This window comes from Larimichthys crocea, chromosome XIII (genome assembly GCF_000972845.2).
Source record: "Larimichthys crocea isolate SSNF chromosome XIII, L_crocea_2.0, whole genome shotgun sequence".
Taxonomy (NCBI): Eukaryota; Metazoa; Chordata; class Actinopteri; family Sciaenidae; genus Larimichthys; species Larimichthys crocea.
Genome location: NC_040023.1, coordinates 33,466,636 through 33,486,878, shown reverse-complemented (window position 1 = coordinate 33,486,878; position 20,243 = coordinate 33,466,636). Strand labels below are relative to the sequence as shown.

Here is a 20,243-nt window from a genome sequence, read left to right as displayed (position 1 = left end):
GAGGCAGGAAGTAGAACTGTAAGTGGATTAATCATCGACATAATCATCATTAAATTCAACTTTAATGTGCCATCAAATGGAAAAATTATATATTTATTTATTTATACACGACCGCAGCCTGACATATTTGGTGTCTTTGTAGTATTTTGATTTAGATCAAATCATTTGTTTGAGTTTGAATTTTCTTTTAAATCCCCATTGTTTCCTTTCTAATGACATCTAGTGTAGTGGTGTAGTTGCTGATACAACCCCCTCGCCTCACACCTCTCCTCCTGGAGTGAAGTACAAACTACAGTGGCTGTGAAACGTGTAAAAACATGAAAGGCCAGAGCTAACTGAGGGTTTAGTTTGTCTTTCCTGGGTTACTGTACAAACATCTTTGACATGGACTCATTCTGACATTAGGTGTGCTTCGGCTTGTGTTTCTGATAACCCAGTATTTACTCTCTTGTGAGCTCTGTTCTGGTCTCCACCAACACCTGAGGAAATATGTAGCTTCTTAGCTATTCAATGCTCCATTATGTCCAGCAGCTAGTCCCTAACACCTGTTTGGTGATTGACAAGTTGTCTACAGTGGATTTATCTAAGATAAATCAAGTTTGATGAGAGCAGTGAGACTGAACCAAAACAGTAAAGTCAGAAACATTTAGAACAGAAGGGAGCTACAGAGTTGGAGATTTGTTACTCTGAACAAAACTCTTTCTCGTATCTAGCGGGAAAATAGTCCGAGGATTAAAGGGTTATTTTCTTTGTGTTTGTAACATTCCAGCCTGTTTGTTCTGGCTTGAAGTAGATCCGTTCCCGATAAACAATAAGAACTTGACAGAACTTTGCCTTTTGACTTTATCTGGTCATCTTCCAGCTAAACGATGTGAGGAGATTGTGAAAGGGTGTTGTGTAACTGAGATATTTATGTTGTGTACACAGTCACATAAGGAGGAGAGAGAGAGAGAGAAATAAAAGGACTGAGTTTAGTTAGCGTTGCCTCTTGTACTATTCTGAGTTTGTATTATATAAAAGAGAACCTGTCTCCAGACTAATCGCTGCAGCCACTACACATGCAAGTAGTAATTTAGATGCTAGATTTCTGGATGTTGTACACCACATTCTTCAAACTGTGCAGAAAGCGTTTGTCCTATATTCTGTTTGGACTAAGTGTTTTCTGTTGCAGCATCTCAGTTTGTTGTCCAGCTCAAATGAAAACATGTTTCTCGGGTCTTTTAGATGCTGAAACAACACCTGGGCCTCCGGTAGTTTGACATGGAGCTCATTGCTACACACTGCACACACATCTCCAGCAGTCATAATGAGGTCAACCTAAAGGTGCAGCAAGTGAAGCAGAGCAAAGATGCAGCAGCTTTTTTTTTTTTTTATTAAACCAGGTGGACATAAGTAATGTAACACGATGTGGTCATCAGACATTTTATTCAGCGATAGATTCAGTCTGAATGATGATTACACACTTATTCTGGCATCAGGGAGGAGAGAGCGACAGCAGAAGAAAGGATAGTCTCCCTCCTGCCGTCAAGAAAATAAATCAAGCTGTGAGCGTGATGGGATTTCATCAAAGCTACTTTATTCGGAGTCAGGGTTTGTGAGTCAAGTGGTTTAAGGGGCGACAGTCGCGGTGCTGTATATGAACTCTGCGCTGGCTTCTTCCCTCCTCATCCATCTTCTCGCCAGAGGCCAGTAAACGCTCGTCTTTTTCCCTGCCAAAAACTGTCTGCCGCTAAATGGGTCTTAGTATATCCACTAAATAAAATGTGCCACTCCTATCATCGAGTGCCAAAGCATGATGAGAAAGTGGGGAAATCTATTTTAGAGAAGCTCAGTTAAGCAGATGCTCTGAACGTTTGTGTTTTTAACCGAGCGATTGTTAAACGCTCAAGGCTATCAGCCAGAGTTATGTATGGTTATAACTCCTCCAGGGGCAGCCAGAAATCTCTAGTGCTCCTCTGAAAGGTAAATAGTTTAGATTTGGACGGACCATTTACAAATGAATTATAATATGTAACTGCACTGAAGACTGCGGCCGTGTTGTAGATCAATAAGACAGCTGAGTTGTTGCATTATTCATAAGAACTAATGGACCTTTGTTACATTAACTCTTTACACTTCTTTGCTTTAGCTATCAGGGATGCAATAAGAACACAATCACGTCTTATAGATAAAGACAAAAATGGCAAAACATCCTTATTTATTTAAAGTAGGTTCCACTTAACACGACACTGACCTCCATAAAGTTTTATGGCAACCGTGTTTGCGAACAGTCGCCTATTTTCCACATTAAGTGTAGAATTAATAATGTAGTATTCGTGGAGCTCTGCCCCTGGCTACATGAGAGAAATAATTAGTTTTAACTCAACTTTTGGCATGTTTGTACAAGCAAGGTGATTTCGAGGAAAAGACCGCAAATACAGATGCAACAGGAAAATGATTTATTAACACAAAACTTACAGAGTGGTGGGGGTCAGAGAATACAAAAGAAGATGCAAGGTCCAGAAAATGAAAGAATGCACAGAACAAAGGCTCTTTAGTTGTTAAATGTCCCACTGTATTCATTCCTCTTAAATGGTAACATTGGTATTCTTCAACCTGGACCCTATTTCTCCATGTTTCACCATCTAAGTGACTAACAGGGTCCAGTATTGAGTAAAAGTGCCGCGGTTGGTGTCTGACAACTTCATGGAAAAGGTCCCTACAGTGATCTTTGTGATCTTTTGATATTTTCTGTCTCTGTGAATTAAGGGTTTATGTCGATCAAAGCGGAGTTGATGATTGCTGGAACAGTTAAAAGACAAACCAAGATGGTTTAGTGGACCTACACTGACTGTGCTTGTTGTCCATAAGGATTAAGCTGAAGCCCTTTTGCTGTAATACTGTACCAATTCCTCACTTAGTCACAAAAATCTCCATCTCCATCCCCAAACAATCTGTGAAACTGTGATTAATTTGTTGCAGCCGTACCTCAAAGACATCACGATTCATTTGGCAGCCATGTATTTGTGCTGACCGTCTTTTGTTAGCATGCTTTTAGCCTGCCACATTGTATATTACACATGTGTGAGTGTATGAAGCTGCACTTCTCCTCCTCCCTCTGGTGACTTTTCTGCTCATTGGAAGAAAATGGGATTACATAATTAAGTCTTTCATCAGTGGCAAACGACAGCCAGGGTTTTTTTTTCCTCAGTCCCCTCTTGACTAATTTATTATCAATTTACACTTCGTTAGAGATGCCAGAACAGTTTGAAAAACTACTTTGTTTTACAATAACTCTTTATTCTGTGAGATTCTCCTCTAAAGATCATTTAGTCCCAGCAGCCACAGCTGCACAGCAACCCTACATACAGTATGTGTGTGAAGTATTTGTTATTCATAGGCAGAGAGTCAACCAACGGCCACTCTCGTTTCAGTATCTCCAGCTTGTGAAAGGCTAATCAGATGGTGATGGGCTGCCTCATTGCAGTCAGATGGGACTCAAGAGCCCTCTGGTACAAAGGTTGCGACCATGGTGACAAAGGAGGATCGACCAATCGGCTGATTCCTCAGAGAGAAATAGAAAATTGATTGATTGAGTCACTTTGCAAAGATGGATGTGGTAGAGTCCAGCTGTACAATGTCTAAAGTTAGAGACAGGAAATACAGATTTATTGTCAGGCTCTGCAACAAACCGGTAGACCAGATGGCAGATAAGGCAGGCAGTAACAAAAAAGCCAGAATTTTAAACCACACATTAGTCTTTATGGTCGAGATGACCTTTCCAAAACATTAATCCTTTAGGGATCGCAGTAGTTGCCGTTTTGTCCGTTTATGTAACGTTCATTAGACGGAGCTTTAAACTCTGACAAGACTAAAATGTTTAAGATGGGTCCCAGTGGCACCACAGGACAAACTCGGAAGGTAGTTTCTAGTTTATATGGAAAATAGTATAAGATGTCACCAAAGTAAATATTAATTATCTATTCATTTATCATTGGACTCATGTGATAAACTGGCGACTTATCCAGGTTGTACCCCTCGACCTTCGATAAGGATAAGCGCTTATGGAAGATGGATGATTATCTATATATGCTGAATCTATATTCATTAACCTTGCTTGTACACATATTTCAAACCTTTCAACACACTCGGTTAACCTGTGTGTACCAAATTAACACTGTCTACAGTTATTTCCCCAACAATCAGTAACCGAACTACATTAAGGAAAACTTCCATTGGACACGATGAGATCATCGTTTGGAAGTTACGGCCCTCTAAAATAAAGCTTTCAACCATCTTTTAATATATTTTCCTGAAAGTTTTAATGCTCAGTCTAAGTAATATTTTTGTCTGACGACATGAAATCAAGCAGTTTTGCTTGTAAACCTCTGGAAGTTCAGTTTCAGTAGATGGACTTGTGCCTTTTGGGAGTCTTGCTCACCGAGCACGTTGATGAATATTGTTACACCCTGAGAGAACGTTCATTCAAACAATGCATACACATCTCAGACAGAGAGGGATCATTTCAGGAGAAATAACACACACACTGTAATCTCGCCCTTCACCTGTTCTCAACATATTTACATGGCCGTAAAAACCTTTCCTCTGCGGCGTCGACATTATTTGTCTTTCATGGGAACAGTGCAGGCTGAGTAAATGTCAGAACTCATACAGACTGAACTGATTGCCTGTTTCCACTGCGCTGCTGTCTTTCAAACTTAATTAAATCCTACACTGAATTACATTGTCAGTGTGCAGCCTGCATAAGGATGGAAACTTAAACATATTCACTCCTGTTCTTCATTTTCAATGTATTCATATAAAAACTGCAAACAAGGTCATTTTCTTTTTCCCACCACAGTCCTTATGTTTAATGCATTCTGCCTGCACCGTATGTGCACTGAACCATAGTATGTAGGCAAGAGAACACGGGCCGAGTGTCTGCCAGTGATTCAACCCATACATTTCTGAGAGGACGGTGAATTTGAAGCCTGGACACTTGCTGCTCTCTTGGCAGTTGTTTTTGAGCCATGAAATCTGATTTTCTGCAGCTGACAGGAGTGAGCAGGCACTACCATCATGGCTGAGATGAGCCTTTAATATATTCTTAATGGAGCAATCATTTTCCAAATTGCTTCCAAGGCATTAGATTAGAAGAAGTGAAGTGAAGTATTTAGACGCCAATGGACAGAAAGCCGTCGCTATCGCTAATCGATATCCTCTGTTTCGAAGGAGACGTTGGAAACAGTCGGTTTCTTTGGGGCTTTTTGGAGTCAACATAAATTCATTAGACGCATCTTAAGGTTCTGGGTAATCTGCGTCATGGTAAATCTCTGTTTTACCAAACAAGCTTAACTGGAACTAAAGGTTTAGATACCTGGACACTCTTTCACCACACACTGGTCCGCACGTTGAACCTTCTGTTGATTGCATTACTGTATTCTTGATCTTTTGGCTACTTGGAGCCAACTCAACAAAACACAACAGAAATTGTTGTGGTGAACATGTTGGCAAAAGTTGGCTTTTTTACTCATCCATCAGCTGAGGAGCTGCTTTCATTTTGAGTCCACCTCATGAGTCCGATATTTAGTGTCTTTCAGCTCTGGTTTTGGTCTCCACCAACTCTTAAAGGCAATATCCGCCTCTCTAGCTGATAAATACCCCTCATATATATTCACCAACAACTGCTTAACCTTGTTTGTCTGTTGCCTGGAAATAGCAGTGAGACTAAACCAAGGCTGAAACATTTTGCTTTTAAAACCAAAACAATAAGCTCAAAGATGCTAAAATGCTCTCTAGAGCTGAAGAGGAACTGCAGTGGCAGATGATATTTTGTCAAAACGAGCATCACCTTCGACATTACATGCAGTTTTCCAATGTTAATATACATAACAATTGTGATCAGTGCAACAAGCAGTCTGTCAGAACCAACCATTCACCAATCATTAGAGCTGCAAAGATTAAGTGACTAATTTTCCTGAAGACATTACTTGTGTCCTTCTGGGGAAATAATAACAAACATTTATCAGAAAAATAATGAATCCATTGTAACATGTGTTGCCAAGTTTTCAGAGGACTGACCAAACAACAGATTGACTTAACAGCAGCTGAACATGTGAGTCAAAGCCGAGCAACTATGACAAAACAATTTCTTGACATGACTGTGCAGCCTTTATCCAACAGACTGTGTGTGTAAGTGTGTACATTATCTGCGTGCTGTACGTCACTATACTTCAGACACCAGTGGCTCATTTTATATGTTAATGGCACATGGTTGAATCTCTTGGCTGCGGCCTCATGAATCGGTCATTCAGTCAAATGTTAACTAAAATGAGCAATTCATTGGATGAGATCCAGGCTGGTGACAAAGCACCAAATGTCTTTCACAACATTTGCTCATGATGTGATGCTGCACTTCAGAGTGAGAAAGCATCGACACAGACGAGCTGCAGTGCCTTTTTTTTTTTTTTCTTCAGACGACCACAAAATGACAGATAAGCCGAGGTGGATAAATTGATTATGTCAGAATAACAAGTAGTTTATATCTTTACTCAGCCTGAAACCCGCATTTCTGTCCAATCCATCAAGTCCAAGCTTGTGGCCTGAGGGAGGTTTTGTGAGGCTGAAATCCCAGAGCTGTTACTCAATAACAAACATTTTTTTTTATAGCGGCCGGTTTGAACAGAGCTATTAAGTGAGAAATTGAGCAAGACCTGACCGAAAGGCAATGCCTCTGAGGCTCCAGTCACTGATGTACACGAGAAATCGATTTAGCCCTGACTGCTCAGTCCGGCAGTTCAGCCTGAAGTGTTTGATGTTGGTCACTGGCGCCGTACAGTGACCAGATCAGGCTCTTTTCCGTCTAAACTAATATATAAAGACAAGAGACAATGGCTCAGTCCAACATAGTGGCAACAGGGTTGGGTAGGATTACATGTAATCTGGACATAAACATCAAATTTATGGACTTTTCAACTTTTTCGAAAGGCCTTGATTTGTTTCCCTCAAGGGAAGGATTTCAAGGACCTGTGGGAACTGTGGATTATGTAATCAGATTACATAAAATAACTGAATTATGGAAATAATAGTGAGCATGTTAGCATATAGCTCTGAGCACCCCTCTGTCTATATAATCTCTTAGAGTCTTAGCAAGCCGATTTAAAAGAGAGCCAGATATTTAATTTTACCATCATTATTTTTTAAATATGTGAATATTTGAAATCTAATCTGAAATCTAATTAATCCGAAAATGGGAGCACACTAAATTAGACATGAATTCTCACTTTCAAAGCGTGATGCAGTCATTACACATCACGGACCGATCACAGAGACACTGTTGTGTCATTCTGAACAGTTCCTGCCAAACGGGGGTGAAGGCAGATCTAAGAGAACCACTAACAAAACTGCCCCCGCCCCCCTCCTGCTTCTTCGGGTTTGAGTTTCAGCTGGCTTTCACTGAGCGTGTTCATAGAAACCCAGTGGTCCCAGCAGACCTTTGGGTCGTGTGATGTTGGTTTGGCAGTCGTCTGTGTCTGCTCAGCACCCCTGAGGCTGCACAGGAAGCTTTCACGAAGATTCCCTCCCTCCAGTCTTCCCACTGCCTGCTCCCCTTCCCTCCTCGTTTATGGCTACATCTGCTGTCGTCTCCTCGCCGTAATAAACTTAGAATGCACAAACGTCGTTACACAAATTGGTTTAAAAGATTTCAGTGAAGAGGGAGGACAATACCAATGCCACCGATGTTACTTTGCCGTTTATTGGCACTCATTGGGTGTAATTTAACACCAGCACTCAATCGCACCTGATATTAATTACATGGCTCATTGATTTATTGATCAGTACACTGTTAGTGCAATCTGATCACTTCCTAGACAGAGACAACGATAAATACAGAGCACTGAGGGTGTATTGATACCATGACGCTGGTTTTTAATAAACATGACCATACATAAAGTGTCTAAAGAATTATGTTCATTGCTTTTCATCCTCACGATATGAGGATGGATTAAACAGTGTGTTTATCTGCTCCTGTCGTGAGCTGCTTAAAATATGTTGCTTCCAAGATCAGGTTGAATTTTAATTAGCTGCCTGCGACATCGTGTAGGATTACAGGTTAATTAGAAAAGCAGGTTTGGGACCTGAACTGTGTTGTATTTCCCCTCTGAGTGGAGTTTAGACTAACATTAGTATCTCTGTTCTGCTCTTCATTTGATTTGGGGATGTTTCCCCTCCAGCTCTAACTCCTTACATGATGTGGTGTTATGTTTATGTTCAGTTGCACCAGTTTGTCGTCATTCTAGACGCCTTTTTCTCTTGCGAAACTGAAACTGAAGAGTTGTTGCAGCAAAGGAGAGGGTTTTTCTTCTTAATCATAACTTTACAAGAATACTGCTGCTCCCTTATTTCCACATTTTCTACATGTTTCGTTAACATGTGGATTTGTGTATGACTTGATTGCACTGACATCATGAACATGTGGGCAACTATAACCTACAGCTGACAGGCAGGGAGCACCTGGAACACCAGTAATTTAACATTTAATACCAGATTGCAGGTTAGAATATAAGTAGTTCCAGTATATTCTTTGAAAACTGTCTGACTCTTTGTTTAATGTCTGATCTCGACCACTTTCCAGGCATGGTGCGGTTCATCTCGAACAAGCCTAATGTAAACTTCATATGTGCTGTACTGAAATATAAAAGAAAGCTTGACAGGTGTAGTAACAGTCAATTGCAGCTGTTTAATCTCTGCAGCAGCCACCATTCCTCGCTTACATACGAACTATGAATATATACATTTCGGCATACATAGCTATGAGCCATATATTTAAAGTGTGGGAGTGAGGAAATGTCTAATTTCCATTGTTTCCTGCTGAAAAACACGAGAGAGAGAGGGGGAGTAGATGTTTAACCGTTGCAGGGTGGGACCAGAGGAAACATAGAGGATGACTCGGAAGAAGCCTGCACTGCTCCTGCAATACCTTCCTTCTCCACCCTTGTTATTGCTGCGGGGCAGTGGACCGAGGGAGAGTAGAAATACTTTAAACTCTACATTGTCGCTCATTTTACTTTAAAATCTGTGAAATGAACACCTCTTGGTGCGGTGCGTGGTTTGATATTGTAGTGCTTGAACTAATGTCTTTATACAGGAAGGGAAATTAATTCAAGACACGTGAAATTAGTAAGCCTTTTTGTAATAAATGCAGCAGTTAAGCAGACAGGGACGGACTGTACATGACACTATTCTGCGGTACATGGAGCCAGTATTTGTAGTTGCGTGCTGCCAGTTTCCTCAGGCTCAACATTTTTCTCTCTCTCCCATGTCGAGCTGATGCTGCTCTCTTTAAAGAGACTGTTGGAAGCAACTAGAATGACTTCAGTGTTGGCTACAGCTGCAGTCGAATCCCCCCAGAGACTGGCTCTCTGTGGGGGCATCATCCCTGCTCGGTCTCATGAGCACATACGTGCTGGAGATATGTCACTGTTGCAGACGAGGGACATGTCAAGTAGGGGTTAGACCAGGCATACAGTCTTAGAAATGAGTAGTGGCTGATCTTTTATGCAGAACGTGCTGTGTGTCAGGTGTGTGGGATACAAATAGGTCCTGGTACAGGCTCCCAGATCAGCAGCCGTTATGATGACCAATTAGCCATTATGCCTCCCAAAAGATGACGAGATTACGCTCATATCTGTCTGGAGCAAGTGCCAGGAGATGATTATCTTTGGCAAGAAATAGTTTGGCACATGTCGCCCTGCTCAGACCACAACTGCATAGATTATTCAGAGGCGTATCCCAGTGCAAAATGTTAATAATATGTTAAAGATTTATAGGTTTTGAAAGGCATATTTTTAGCCAGGGTTGCTGTTTCCACCTGTTTCTAGATAAGCTAACCCGACTGCTGGCTGTAGTTACATATTTACCAGAGATAAGCGAGTGGTAACTTTAAGGTGAAAGCATTTTGATCTGAGTCTTAAAGCTATAATTTGGACCTGGCATGTCAACCGCTCACACAAACACATATGCTAATCATGTTCTCTCCCCGCTGAGTTTGTTTTTGCCCATTTGTCGGGCTTGCTGCCTTTTCTTTTTTTCTTTTGGCGCAGCACGTCCTCGTTGGTGAGACAAACAAGGGCGGCATCACGCTAACAGAAGTGTCATGGAAAAGAGCGTGACAGCCTGCTGACAGATCTACAATGGCCACTTTTTTTTGTTTGACTCTTCTCTGTATTTTTCTCCCCTCTTCCCCTAATAAGTGGTGACGGGAGGGTATGACACGAGATGGATGTGTAGAAGGAAGGGGCGTCTATTAAAAGGTGTAGATATTGTAAATATTGGAGCAGCAGGAATAGATCTTCGGCGCCATTAGTGGAGGGAATCTTTTAAAACTTATATGTTGGCTCTGTAAATGCCACCCAGTGATTTGTGCCTTGCTAAGCAGAGAGCTATGAGATAACTTCTCTTCAGTCAATATAGGCCATTGAGCGCTGAGACATCTTAAATCTGTCATGTCCTGTTTTATTTCTCAGCCATTAGTGCTAAGCTCGCTGATATTTTGGGGAATGCCTACGGTCCTTTGTGTTTCTCTGATCTAGTTTTGTTTCCTCACATTCACTACACTGCCAGCGTGATGAATCGTGCTAAAACAAACCCCTTTCTTTGCTCTTCCACAGGATTTGGTATCCGAGCGCACGCTGGCCAAAGTCCAACAGCAGTGCAGTGGAGCAGGGAGCTGTCCGCGGTGCTGAATTCATCCACTAACACAAATCCCCACTGCACACTCATGTGCTTGGGCCGCTCCTGATACCTCCTACCCATTCCTAGAAGCAACTGACCACCACCTCCACATTCCGACATGGACGACGACGGGCGTTACAGAGACGGCCGCTCAGATTTCATCCGCGGCGCCAAGGACATCGCCAAAGTGGCCAAGAAGCAGGTCGGCAAGAAGGTAGGACGCGGCATGGACAAAATGACCGACGAGTACACCAAGCGCTCCTATAAACGCTTCGAGGAGGAAGATGATGATGAAGACTACGGCGGCGTGCCGAGCAATGACGCCGGATATTACCGCAATGACAGCCGGGCCAATGACGACGAAGGTCACAGCGACTCGACCGAAGGACACGACGAGGATGACGAGATCTATGAAGGGGAGTACCAGGGCATCCCGAGGGCTGATTCGGGCAAGGCCGGCAGCATGGACGGGGTGACGGCCGCCCAGGCGCAGCAGTTCAGGGACCTGTCAGCCTACGAGGGCGAGAGGAGGAAAGACCAGGAGGAGTTGGCCCAGCAGTATGAGACCATCCTGCAGGAGTGCGGCCACGGGAAGTTCCAGTGGACGCTCTACTTTGTCCTGGGGCTGGCGTTGATGGCAGATGGCGTGGAGATCTTTGTGGTCGGCTTCGTGCTGCCCAGTGCAGAGAAGGACATGTGTCTATCGGAGCCAAACAAGGGCATGCTGGGTAAGATATATCTGTCTATAAAACATTTTTAAAAGGATTACGCACATCAGAGTCTTTCTGGCTTCTGAGCAACTGTTTTCTTTCAACTCATCTGCTGTCTCGCGTGCCCTTTCTCTGTTTATTTTTGTCCCCGCGTCTCCTTTGGGAGTTTTGCCACCGCTTCACATTTTATCTCTGTCTCATCTTAGCAGTTACCTTTACAGCTTATCCCCCAGTAATTGCTTTTCTACAGCCTCGTTGGCAGAGGAACTACAGCTATTTAAGATTCAACTGCCCGTGCAGCTGCTGAACAGCAGTAGAATTTTAAATCGAACTCTCATCCAATCCAAACACAATGTTCTCTGCTTCAGTTCAGCTGTTTTTTATTAGCTGGACTGTGTGAAGGTGCTTGTGGGCACATTTTCTTTCCTCCAGAATGCTCCATGTGCTGTATCCGTCTTCCTCTTGTTTGCCTCCTTGCAGTATTTTCTGTTAATCTGTTGCTGTGTATGTGTTTCTGAAAGCTGTGAAGCGGGCAAAGACCTCGTGATCATTTCCTATCCTTAGGGCCAATGTCCAATCAGAGTCCAAAACTGCTACACCATCTGTCATTGGCTGCTCAGCAAGGACGCCATGAATGGGGGGCCAGAGGTCCCTGAGGATAACAAATTCAAACCTTAGATATAAAGTGTGTATTTTATTGAACATGTCAGGGGATACACCGAGAAAAAACTTCCACATTCAGACGCCAACAGAGATATTTCTTTGGTTTGTTTTCCCAGTGGATGAAATATAGACAGTTTGATATTCACATTCAGCTTTGTTGGAGCTTGCATAACAGCCGAATCCAAAATACTGATAAATCACATGATTCAGATTTAGTTCAGCTGAAGTAAAAATGCAGCTGAATCCACATTATTCACTAAAAAACCAAACGATTCGATCAAAAGTAACTTAACGATATCTCATGACCTCAAATGTTCAGTTGCATTATTTAATTTTGATGAATTAGATGAGATCTAATTACATCATTTCCAGTGAACTGTTCAACTGCACTGCTGCTGCCACGTCGATGAGCATTGTCTCCCTGCAGATGGGGATCATGGATTCAGCACGAGTTCAACATGACACTGACCTCTGTGCAACCTTGATTATTGTTACCCTCTGCCAAATTGATTCAGATTGATTTTTAGAGAGGACACAGTTTGTATTCATGGTAAAATAAATTTAGATTTTCTTTTAACCTTTAACCCTAAAGAAGGGTTAACGGATCAAGTACAGTGTGTTCTTTCTCAGCTCCAGTACAACTATCTGCAGTGCTGCAAAAGAAGTTATTTTCAACTATTTAACGTTAAGGCAATACTATTATTGTGTATTAATGAGATGAGCACTACAACTCTGTTGTAAAATAGGACATAAACTGTCACAGGATAATGTGTGAAGTATGTACACAGAGCTACATTTGCCAAGCATCCATGCCTTTAATTGGTTACTGGGTTGTGTGATTTTCCCAGTGGTCCATGCACAGGACAAGGTATGGATCGCAATGCAGACATGTACGGTTACCAGCCCGTGTATGAGGGAATAGGTCTGCTCAATTTACATATGAGAATTATCCCTCCCCCGACTTTGCTTTCCTGTCCTTAGCAGCTAAAGAGCCAGATATTTCCCTCAGGAGCTGGTGGAGACCAAAAACAGAGCTAAAAGGAGAGACAGAAACATGAAATGAATTCTAATGTTGAACCTACATTACTTTAGAGTATGAATATACTCAGTTACTTCCATCTCTAGTCCATTACACCTCCCTCTCCTCTCTCTGGCTGGATTTGTGGGGAGAGCCAGTAGGGAGACACGACCGTCCCTGGTTCCCTCCCCTTCTCCCTGTTACACAACACGCCTGACTCATGCTAGAGAGCCTCCTTTTTTGCTCATGCCTTCCCTGCATCCCATGATTCCTAGTGTCCTCTCCCCTAACCCCAACCCCCACCCCCGCGCTCACCGCCTTCTTCTCCACCGCTCCAAACGGAGCTCCCTCTGCCGTCATTGTGCCGGGCCACTTTGACTTGTATTGTTGTGTGCGCAGTGTGTGCCACTGAGCGTCTGCACATATGTGAGGGGCTAATCGCCTGCAGTGTATTAAATCCCTTACAGCACAAAGCATTCAGATATGCCCAGAGAGAGGAATTAAGAAGTAGGAATGTAGAAAAAAGCAGAACAGAACTAAATAAATAAAATAAAAAAGCAGAGTGAGGCTTTAGAATGACAGCGGTGATGCCTGTGGTGCAGCGTATTTGCACGTTGAGCTAGAGGAGACGTGGCTGTCATTGATTTGTCCTTGTCGAGAAGCTGCAGAGGTTGCATCTGCAGCGTTGTTGGTTTGCCATAATGGTGAAGAAGAAAGTGGGGTTTGTTAGATGCAGCAGCTCTGCCACGCGGATGATATTTCCAGAAAAGGGTTGGATAAGCACAAATACTTTTAATGTCAAGTAGATTTCACACTGTCGAGCCTTCGGTGTACTCTGCCTGCTGTGACAGTTTTGAGGACGAAGGGAAAAATATCTGGTATAAATACATCCAGCCTCACTGCATGAATTTTTTTAATATTTAGAGCCATACTTCTGTTAGACATTCCTCAATGTGTGCTGCGCGCATTGCAGCTACATGCCCAGTCAGTTTCTCCGGGGGCTAAAAGGAACCTTTGTGAATCATAATGTCTCCTTGGCCTTTTTAATGAACATTAAATCAAGAACTTCCATCAAGGTCGAAGGGAGGCAGACGGGATGAAGAGAAGAGCTACCTGTGTCTGTTTGATGCCGCAGCCTGATAGCTATAATTAGCTTTTTCGGCAATGAAATTTTTCGGTGTAGATGGAAACGAGCATCAGAAAGGAATTAAGGCTCGGATATTAGTATTCAGCTAACATCTGAAAATAAATATGCACGCTACCGGGCGACAGATGCCTCCATTTCTTCATTCTCTTGGCAATTCTTCATCTCGGTTTAAAGTCTAAACCTGTTGGTTTGATGGGATTGTTAAAGAAAGAGCTTAAAATGTTTTGTTGTTGTTATTATTCTTAGTTTTTTAATTTCCAGAGATTATTGGACCAGGATTTTCAAATTGATGCTGCCATAATTTAGATTTATTTGAGGAAAAATGACAAAAACAACAAGTTTCTGTTCATTTAATTTAGGTGAATGGCTCATACTTTTATCTAGAGTACAATAATAAAGCCTGATCATCCACACTGCATGCAGCAAATAAGGATCTAAACATCTAAACATGAGTGCTACCTTCTTTAAAATAAGCACAAACAGTGAAGTGAGTGTTGTACCACTACTTAAGGTGAATTAATGCATGCTTGTGTCCTGGTGCCAAATAGTATGGAGGTAACAAATCAACCAAGCAGCTTATTTCACAGATTACTTCCACCCTTTGGTTGAATTAGGTGTATTAATCAGCTGCTGCAGTGTTTGTTTAGGGTGAGACCGCTGCTGTAAAACAGTTATATCATTTTTTTGTTTGTTTGTTTTGTTGTTCAGCTTTCAGTGGTTAGCGAGTGAGGAGTGTGATGGCTGAATGGCCAAGTGAACTGATGAAGGACTGCTGCATTCTCCTCCGGTGCTGAAGAGCCTCGGCCCCCGGCTCATTCAAAAAGCCCTGTGCGCTCTGGCAGAAAGGGGAAACCGGCTATTAATAGTGCCCTCCCTCCCTCTCATGTACACGGACACACAACCCTGCAGTGGCACACACGCCTTTTCTTTCCATGTTCATCCACACACACACACACATTAGCCTGGAGCCCTTGGGAGCTCTGTCACAGTGCAGACAGGCCACCATCCTCCTCTCCTCTTTCCACTCTCTCTTCCTCCTTACCCTCCCCCTACTTCCTCTCCAGACTCCTGCCTCTCCTCTCTCTCGTCCTTTCACTCATTCTGTTTCAGCTCTATGTGGAAAAAACAAAAGAAGATTTTACAGTTTCTCATAATGTTGCATTTCATATGTATTATTAAAGAATGGAAGGCGAGGCAGTAGTTGTTTCCACTTCCTCTACACTTCACTGTTAGGCGTAAATAAACATGAAACAAATGTAAATGCAGAGTGGTGATAAACAAGCCCCAGAGGCTTAACAATACATCATATAATATATCATATCAAAAGTCAGAAAAGCTCTGGAATAAAAACAAACATTACCGACATGAAAACGATCTAACCGAACAAAATGCATAATTTATCGTCTGAAATTATATATAACACGAATCTGAATGAATAAATGGCGGCTTACTGTTGCTGCATGATTCAAAATGCAAAAAGCAGATGAGAATCAGTGTTGGCAGAATATGCGTTGCCCTCAGACATTTGAATGACCTTTGAATCTCCTTGTTGCTGTTTTTACGTCACTGAAAACCGATGGGTGCTAAAGCCAGATATAATGTACACTGAAAATAGCAATGTAATATTTTGCAGTGAAAAGAACAGTAGCCGGGCCAGAATACAAGTGTAGGTAACCTTTCTTGCAAGTCAACTTTAAAATGGTGAAACAAGGCTAAAGTGCTAGTCATTAAAAAACACCTTTTAAAACATCATAAGTATTGCCATAAAATCATCTATGAACCCTTGTTTTGGTATTTTATCCCACAAGTTACAGTTTGTAGTTTATCTTTTAATGCAGACCTTGTCGAATGGACAAATAACTATGTGTAAAAACAGAAAAATTATCCGTCACCAGCTTTCCACCTGCCAACACCGCTGGTCAGTTGATATGGCAGATTTATTTATGCATCCAGGCACTTGTAGAACAACATAAGTACATATTGATTTGTAGTCTTGTTTGTCTTGTTTCTAGGTGCATGGCACCTGCACGGTTCACCAGCTAGTTGTTAACTTTTCTGTTTGATAGACGGTGTAAGGCAAGTGTCGCTACAGTTGCCTGCTGTGCCAATAAACAACGCAGATGAGAGCGTCGTGAACCAAAACAGTGAAGTCGTGGACTGTTAAATCAATTTGAGGTGAACTGCAGAGTTAGGTAATAATTCTTTATGGGTTTGTCCCCAAAAAACGACGTGTTTCACATACAACAAGTCACATAATTCATCGTTCATATAAAAATATTAATCATAACTATCTGAAGAAATGTAATTTTCTTTAGTTCTGGCTGAATTTGTACAGATTTGTTTCTTAGATCAGAAACTACACAGTAGAACACGAAGGACAAATCTGGTCTCGAGAGAGCCCATTATGTAAGATCTGTCCTGAAATGTACTCACTTAAACTTACTGTATATACTGCAGGGGAAACTTGTACTCTCCTTGTCCCTTTCGTTTGGAGATAAGCTTTGTAATTTTCCGTCAAACTGCCGCAAAAAAAAAAAAGAAAAAGATAAACTCAGGCTCAGGCTCACTCAGGCTTTCATTACTTAATCTCTCTGTAATAGTCCTAATTGCTGTTATTTAGTGGCCAAACTGCAAAGTCACCAAGCGCTTTGCCTTTATATATTGACGACAGCAAGATTTGGCTTTCGGCTTTTAGAACTTTGCACTCAAGTAAGATCAATTATTTTGCCTCTCGGATAAATGAAGATGTAATTTAGCCCTCGAGCTAAATGCAGCTGGCCACACGGATGGACAAACCTGAGCCGGCTGAACGTGACGACAGAAGATGGGGATAGTGATCCACAGACAGAGTGAGTGCTGAAAAGGTTAGCACAGGAGTCAGATCTCCAGAGTGCAGCTGATATGGAGGCTTGACCCTTCCTGGCTACTGTGTCTGTCTGTCTGTCTGTCTGTCTGTCTGTCTGTCTGTCTGTCTCTCCACCTTGACGCTGCTGCATTGCGGCGATGGCTGTTGCGCTCAGTCATCAACACTGGCTCGTTGTTGTCGATGTGAGCTGTGTTGTCAGGAGGAGAAGCGGCGGATCACAGCTGTCTCTCTGCCCTGCTGAGGGAGAAACACATGCAGATAGATAAGCACACACACAAAGTCAGAGTACACAATAATGTGACAAAATGGGAACTGTGGAAACAAAGAATCTCCTGCAGTCGATCGTACAACAGAGTGAAAGTCACCTTCTTCCCCAGTTTGACACTGCAGTGTTTACACAGAAATACACAGACAGACACTTTTATCACTGTCTTTTCTTCTAAAAGAAAGGGACAACCCTCCCTATATTATTCCAAGTCATGAACATCCATCCTCAGTGCGTAGCATGGCTTCTTCTCTCTCAGTGTTTCAGGTAATTCTAGTGAAAGTGTGTCCAACATTATCGTCTAAGCAGTTAGCTCATTAAGACTATATGACGGATTATCTTTGCTGATCCAGAAGATCAGTTTAAAGCCTTTGTAAACATAAATCGTGGATGTAAACCACGAGGTGAGGGAACTGATCCCATCATGTCTGGCTCATTCACAACATTAAGCAATATAGAGCAAGGGCTGATTGTGTGGAAAACAGTATTTGCTGTTCTCTTCTTTGATTCACATCACACGACAACAACAACAACAACTTGTCAGCAGTGTCCCGACGGTTGCCAACTGAACCTGAGTGGCTATTAAGGATGAAAGTGAATATAGTTAAGTGCAATTATCTGCTTCTTAATGGTTAATGTACCATAAAATCAATTGACAATCGGCTTTTAGCCACTGCACAAACACTTACTGATTAAACTGAAAGTTCTTTGTTGAGTCGACAGCAGCTGAAACAAAATAATTCGAACTCTAATTCCACTTACTGACTCATTCAGGAGCTTTGGGTTGTATCCTAGCAGGATTTTACTTAATTTTGTGCCTTGCAAGGGTGGCAATGCAGGAAGTAGGGTGGTGTAATATGATGTTTACCTGTTTTATTAACCCTACTGATCCCTAAACTTAATCCTAACACCGACAGTCTCTGCTAAACTTAAGCAAGCGTTTTAGTTGCCTAACCCAAACTATATCTTAATTGTAGTTTATTTGCTGTGACGTTGATCTTTCCCTCAGCCGTACATACTGTGCAGATATCAGCGAGTGCTTTCTGATCTGAGGTTCAGGCACGCCATTAAGATCAGGGGATCGTTTTCATCGTGGTTACGGTTAAGTCAGTGTCAAACAGTTTGCGAATGACCTCATCCATACGTGGATCTTGTCACTCAATAATAACATCACCTGACTTCCTCTTTTGCTCCCATCATAAATATCTGTCTATCTATCGACCGTGAACAGCAGTTAACAAAACAGTCTCAACTGAAATATGGTTGAAATCTCAGGAACAAGTGGACCTTGAGTTGAGATTGTTTCTGTTAATTGACCGGCCATTTGTGTCCCTGCAGTAATGAGGTGAATCGTCTTATTGACACGAGACGTTGTCAGATAAATTGATCTAAAATCAACAACATCACCTTGACTTGTCTTGACTCCGATACGGTATGATTTAGCTGCGAGTCTTCATGCTGCACACTGGGTTTAATTTGAATATAGCATAGATGACGACAGATGACTTTTAAACGCAGATGTCAAGACCGGGCACGGCACACCGGCCTTTTCCTCCTTATTCATTCAGTGTGGTCTCACCAATATCTCGTGTCACCGCAGGCGCAGGCAGCGCGAAGACTGTTGACAGGATGTCAATAAGGCAACGATTACAAGAGGCGACCAACTGGTCTGTGTGTGTGTGTGTGTGTGTGTGTGTGTGTGGTATCATCCTCATTGCCTCAGAGGGAGAGAGAGCTATAGAGACTGACAGCGAGTGAGAGAGGCTGGCGTGAGATGTGAGTCACGTTAGCACCTCGGATCACAAGACAAGGTTGACGACGCTGATGTTTGTGTCTGTTTTCAAACTGTCTGCTCTGTGGCAGTGACTTCCTCATGCGGGAAGCTTTTCCCATGATGTGTCAGCTGAGATGATGCAGGGAGAAAGTTGCTTCGGGAACAAAATCATCTTACTTTTGATTTTTAATGGAAGAGTCTGACATGTTGGAAAATAAGCTTCAGTGTTAGATGTGAGGATTGACACCACTCTCGTCTTGATGTACTAATCATAAAGCTGCAGCCAACAGTTGATTAGTTTAGGTTCGCACACAGACAGATCTCTAGCAGCTAGTCTGGCTCTGTCCAAATCCCAAAACTCGACTTACAAACATCTCTAAAGCTCGCTCATTATCCTGTACAACACAGCTCCTGATTCTCCGTCAACCATCTAATCTCAGTCTGAATAAGTGAAATGTTGAACTGTTGCATTAAAACACACGATATTAGAAGTTATATTTGATTTCAGTCCCAGTTTTGATGATCATATTTATCGAGAAGTTAAGTTTAGTTTAGTTTTTTACTGCCAGCTGTATTTATTTTTATTATTATTATTATTATTTATTTTATTTTATTATTTTTAACAGAATTAGATCATTGAGCTGGAGAAAGTTATTCATGCTTTCAGTGCTATATAACTCTGTTTAACTGCCTGAGTAACCTCATTAAAATCATACATACCTCAACATTGCTTTGACTGTCAGTTCATTTTAAAACAGATATTATTTATTAATTATTACTACTTTTAAAACTCTCCCTGGCCTGACTCCAGCATACATCTGGGATGTATCTCTCGCTTAACCTCAAAACCTCCATCAAAATTACATTAACGTTCCTCCGGTCTCGACTTAAAACTAAGATTATGTATTTGCTATCAGGACCCGCAAATTATGAAACCACCTCCGTATTTAAATCCTCCTTTATTTTCCAGTATTTTCCAGTAAGCTGTCTTTTTGTTTCTTGTTTGTGTTTTTAATTAATTCTTTGTGGACCAACTTTCCTCCTACAGTCCAAATTATTTCTGTTATTGTGTTTTTACTAAAGTGTC

General features: G+C 41.9%; 1 protein-coding gene across 2 annotated transcripts in view; it reads left to right on the top strand.

Moving 5' to 3' along the window:
• The window catches only part of sv2a (synaptic vesicle glycoprotein 2A), a 44,945-nt gene that overhangs the window by 9,229 nt on the left and 15,473 nt on the right, over positions 1-20,243 (top strand). Inside the window, exons 1-2 of one of the 2 annotated variants that reach the window (XM_027287323.1) lie at positions 10,273-10,292; positions 10,650-11,441. In XM_027287323.1, the coding sequence (XP_027143124.1) occupies positions 10,832-11,441 (610 nt within the window). In that variant the 5' untranslated portion in view covers positions 10,273-10,292; positions 10,650-10,831. Of the gene's footprint in view, positions 1-10,272; positions 10,293-10,649; positions 11,442-20,243 lie in introns of those variants that run through there. The other variant, XM_010749595.3, reaches the window with a different exon arrangement.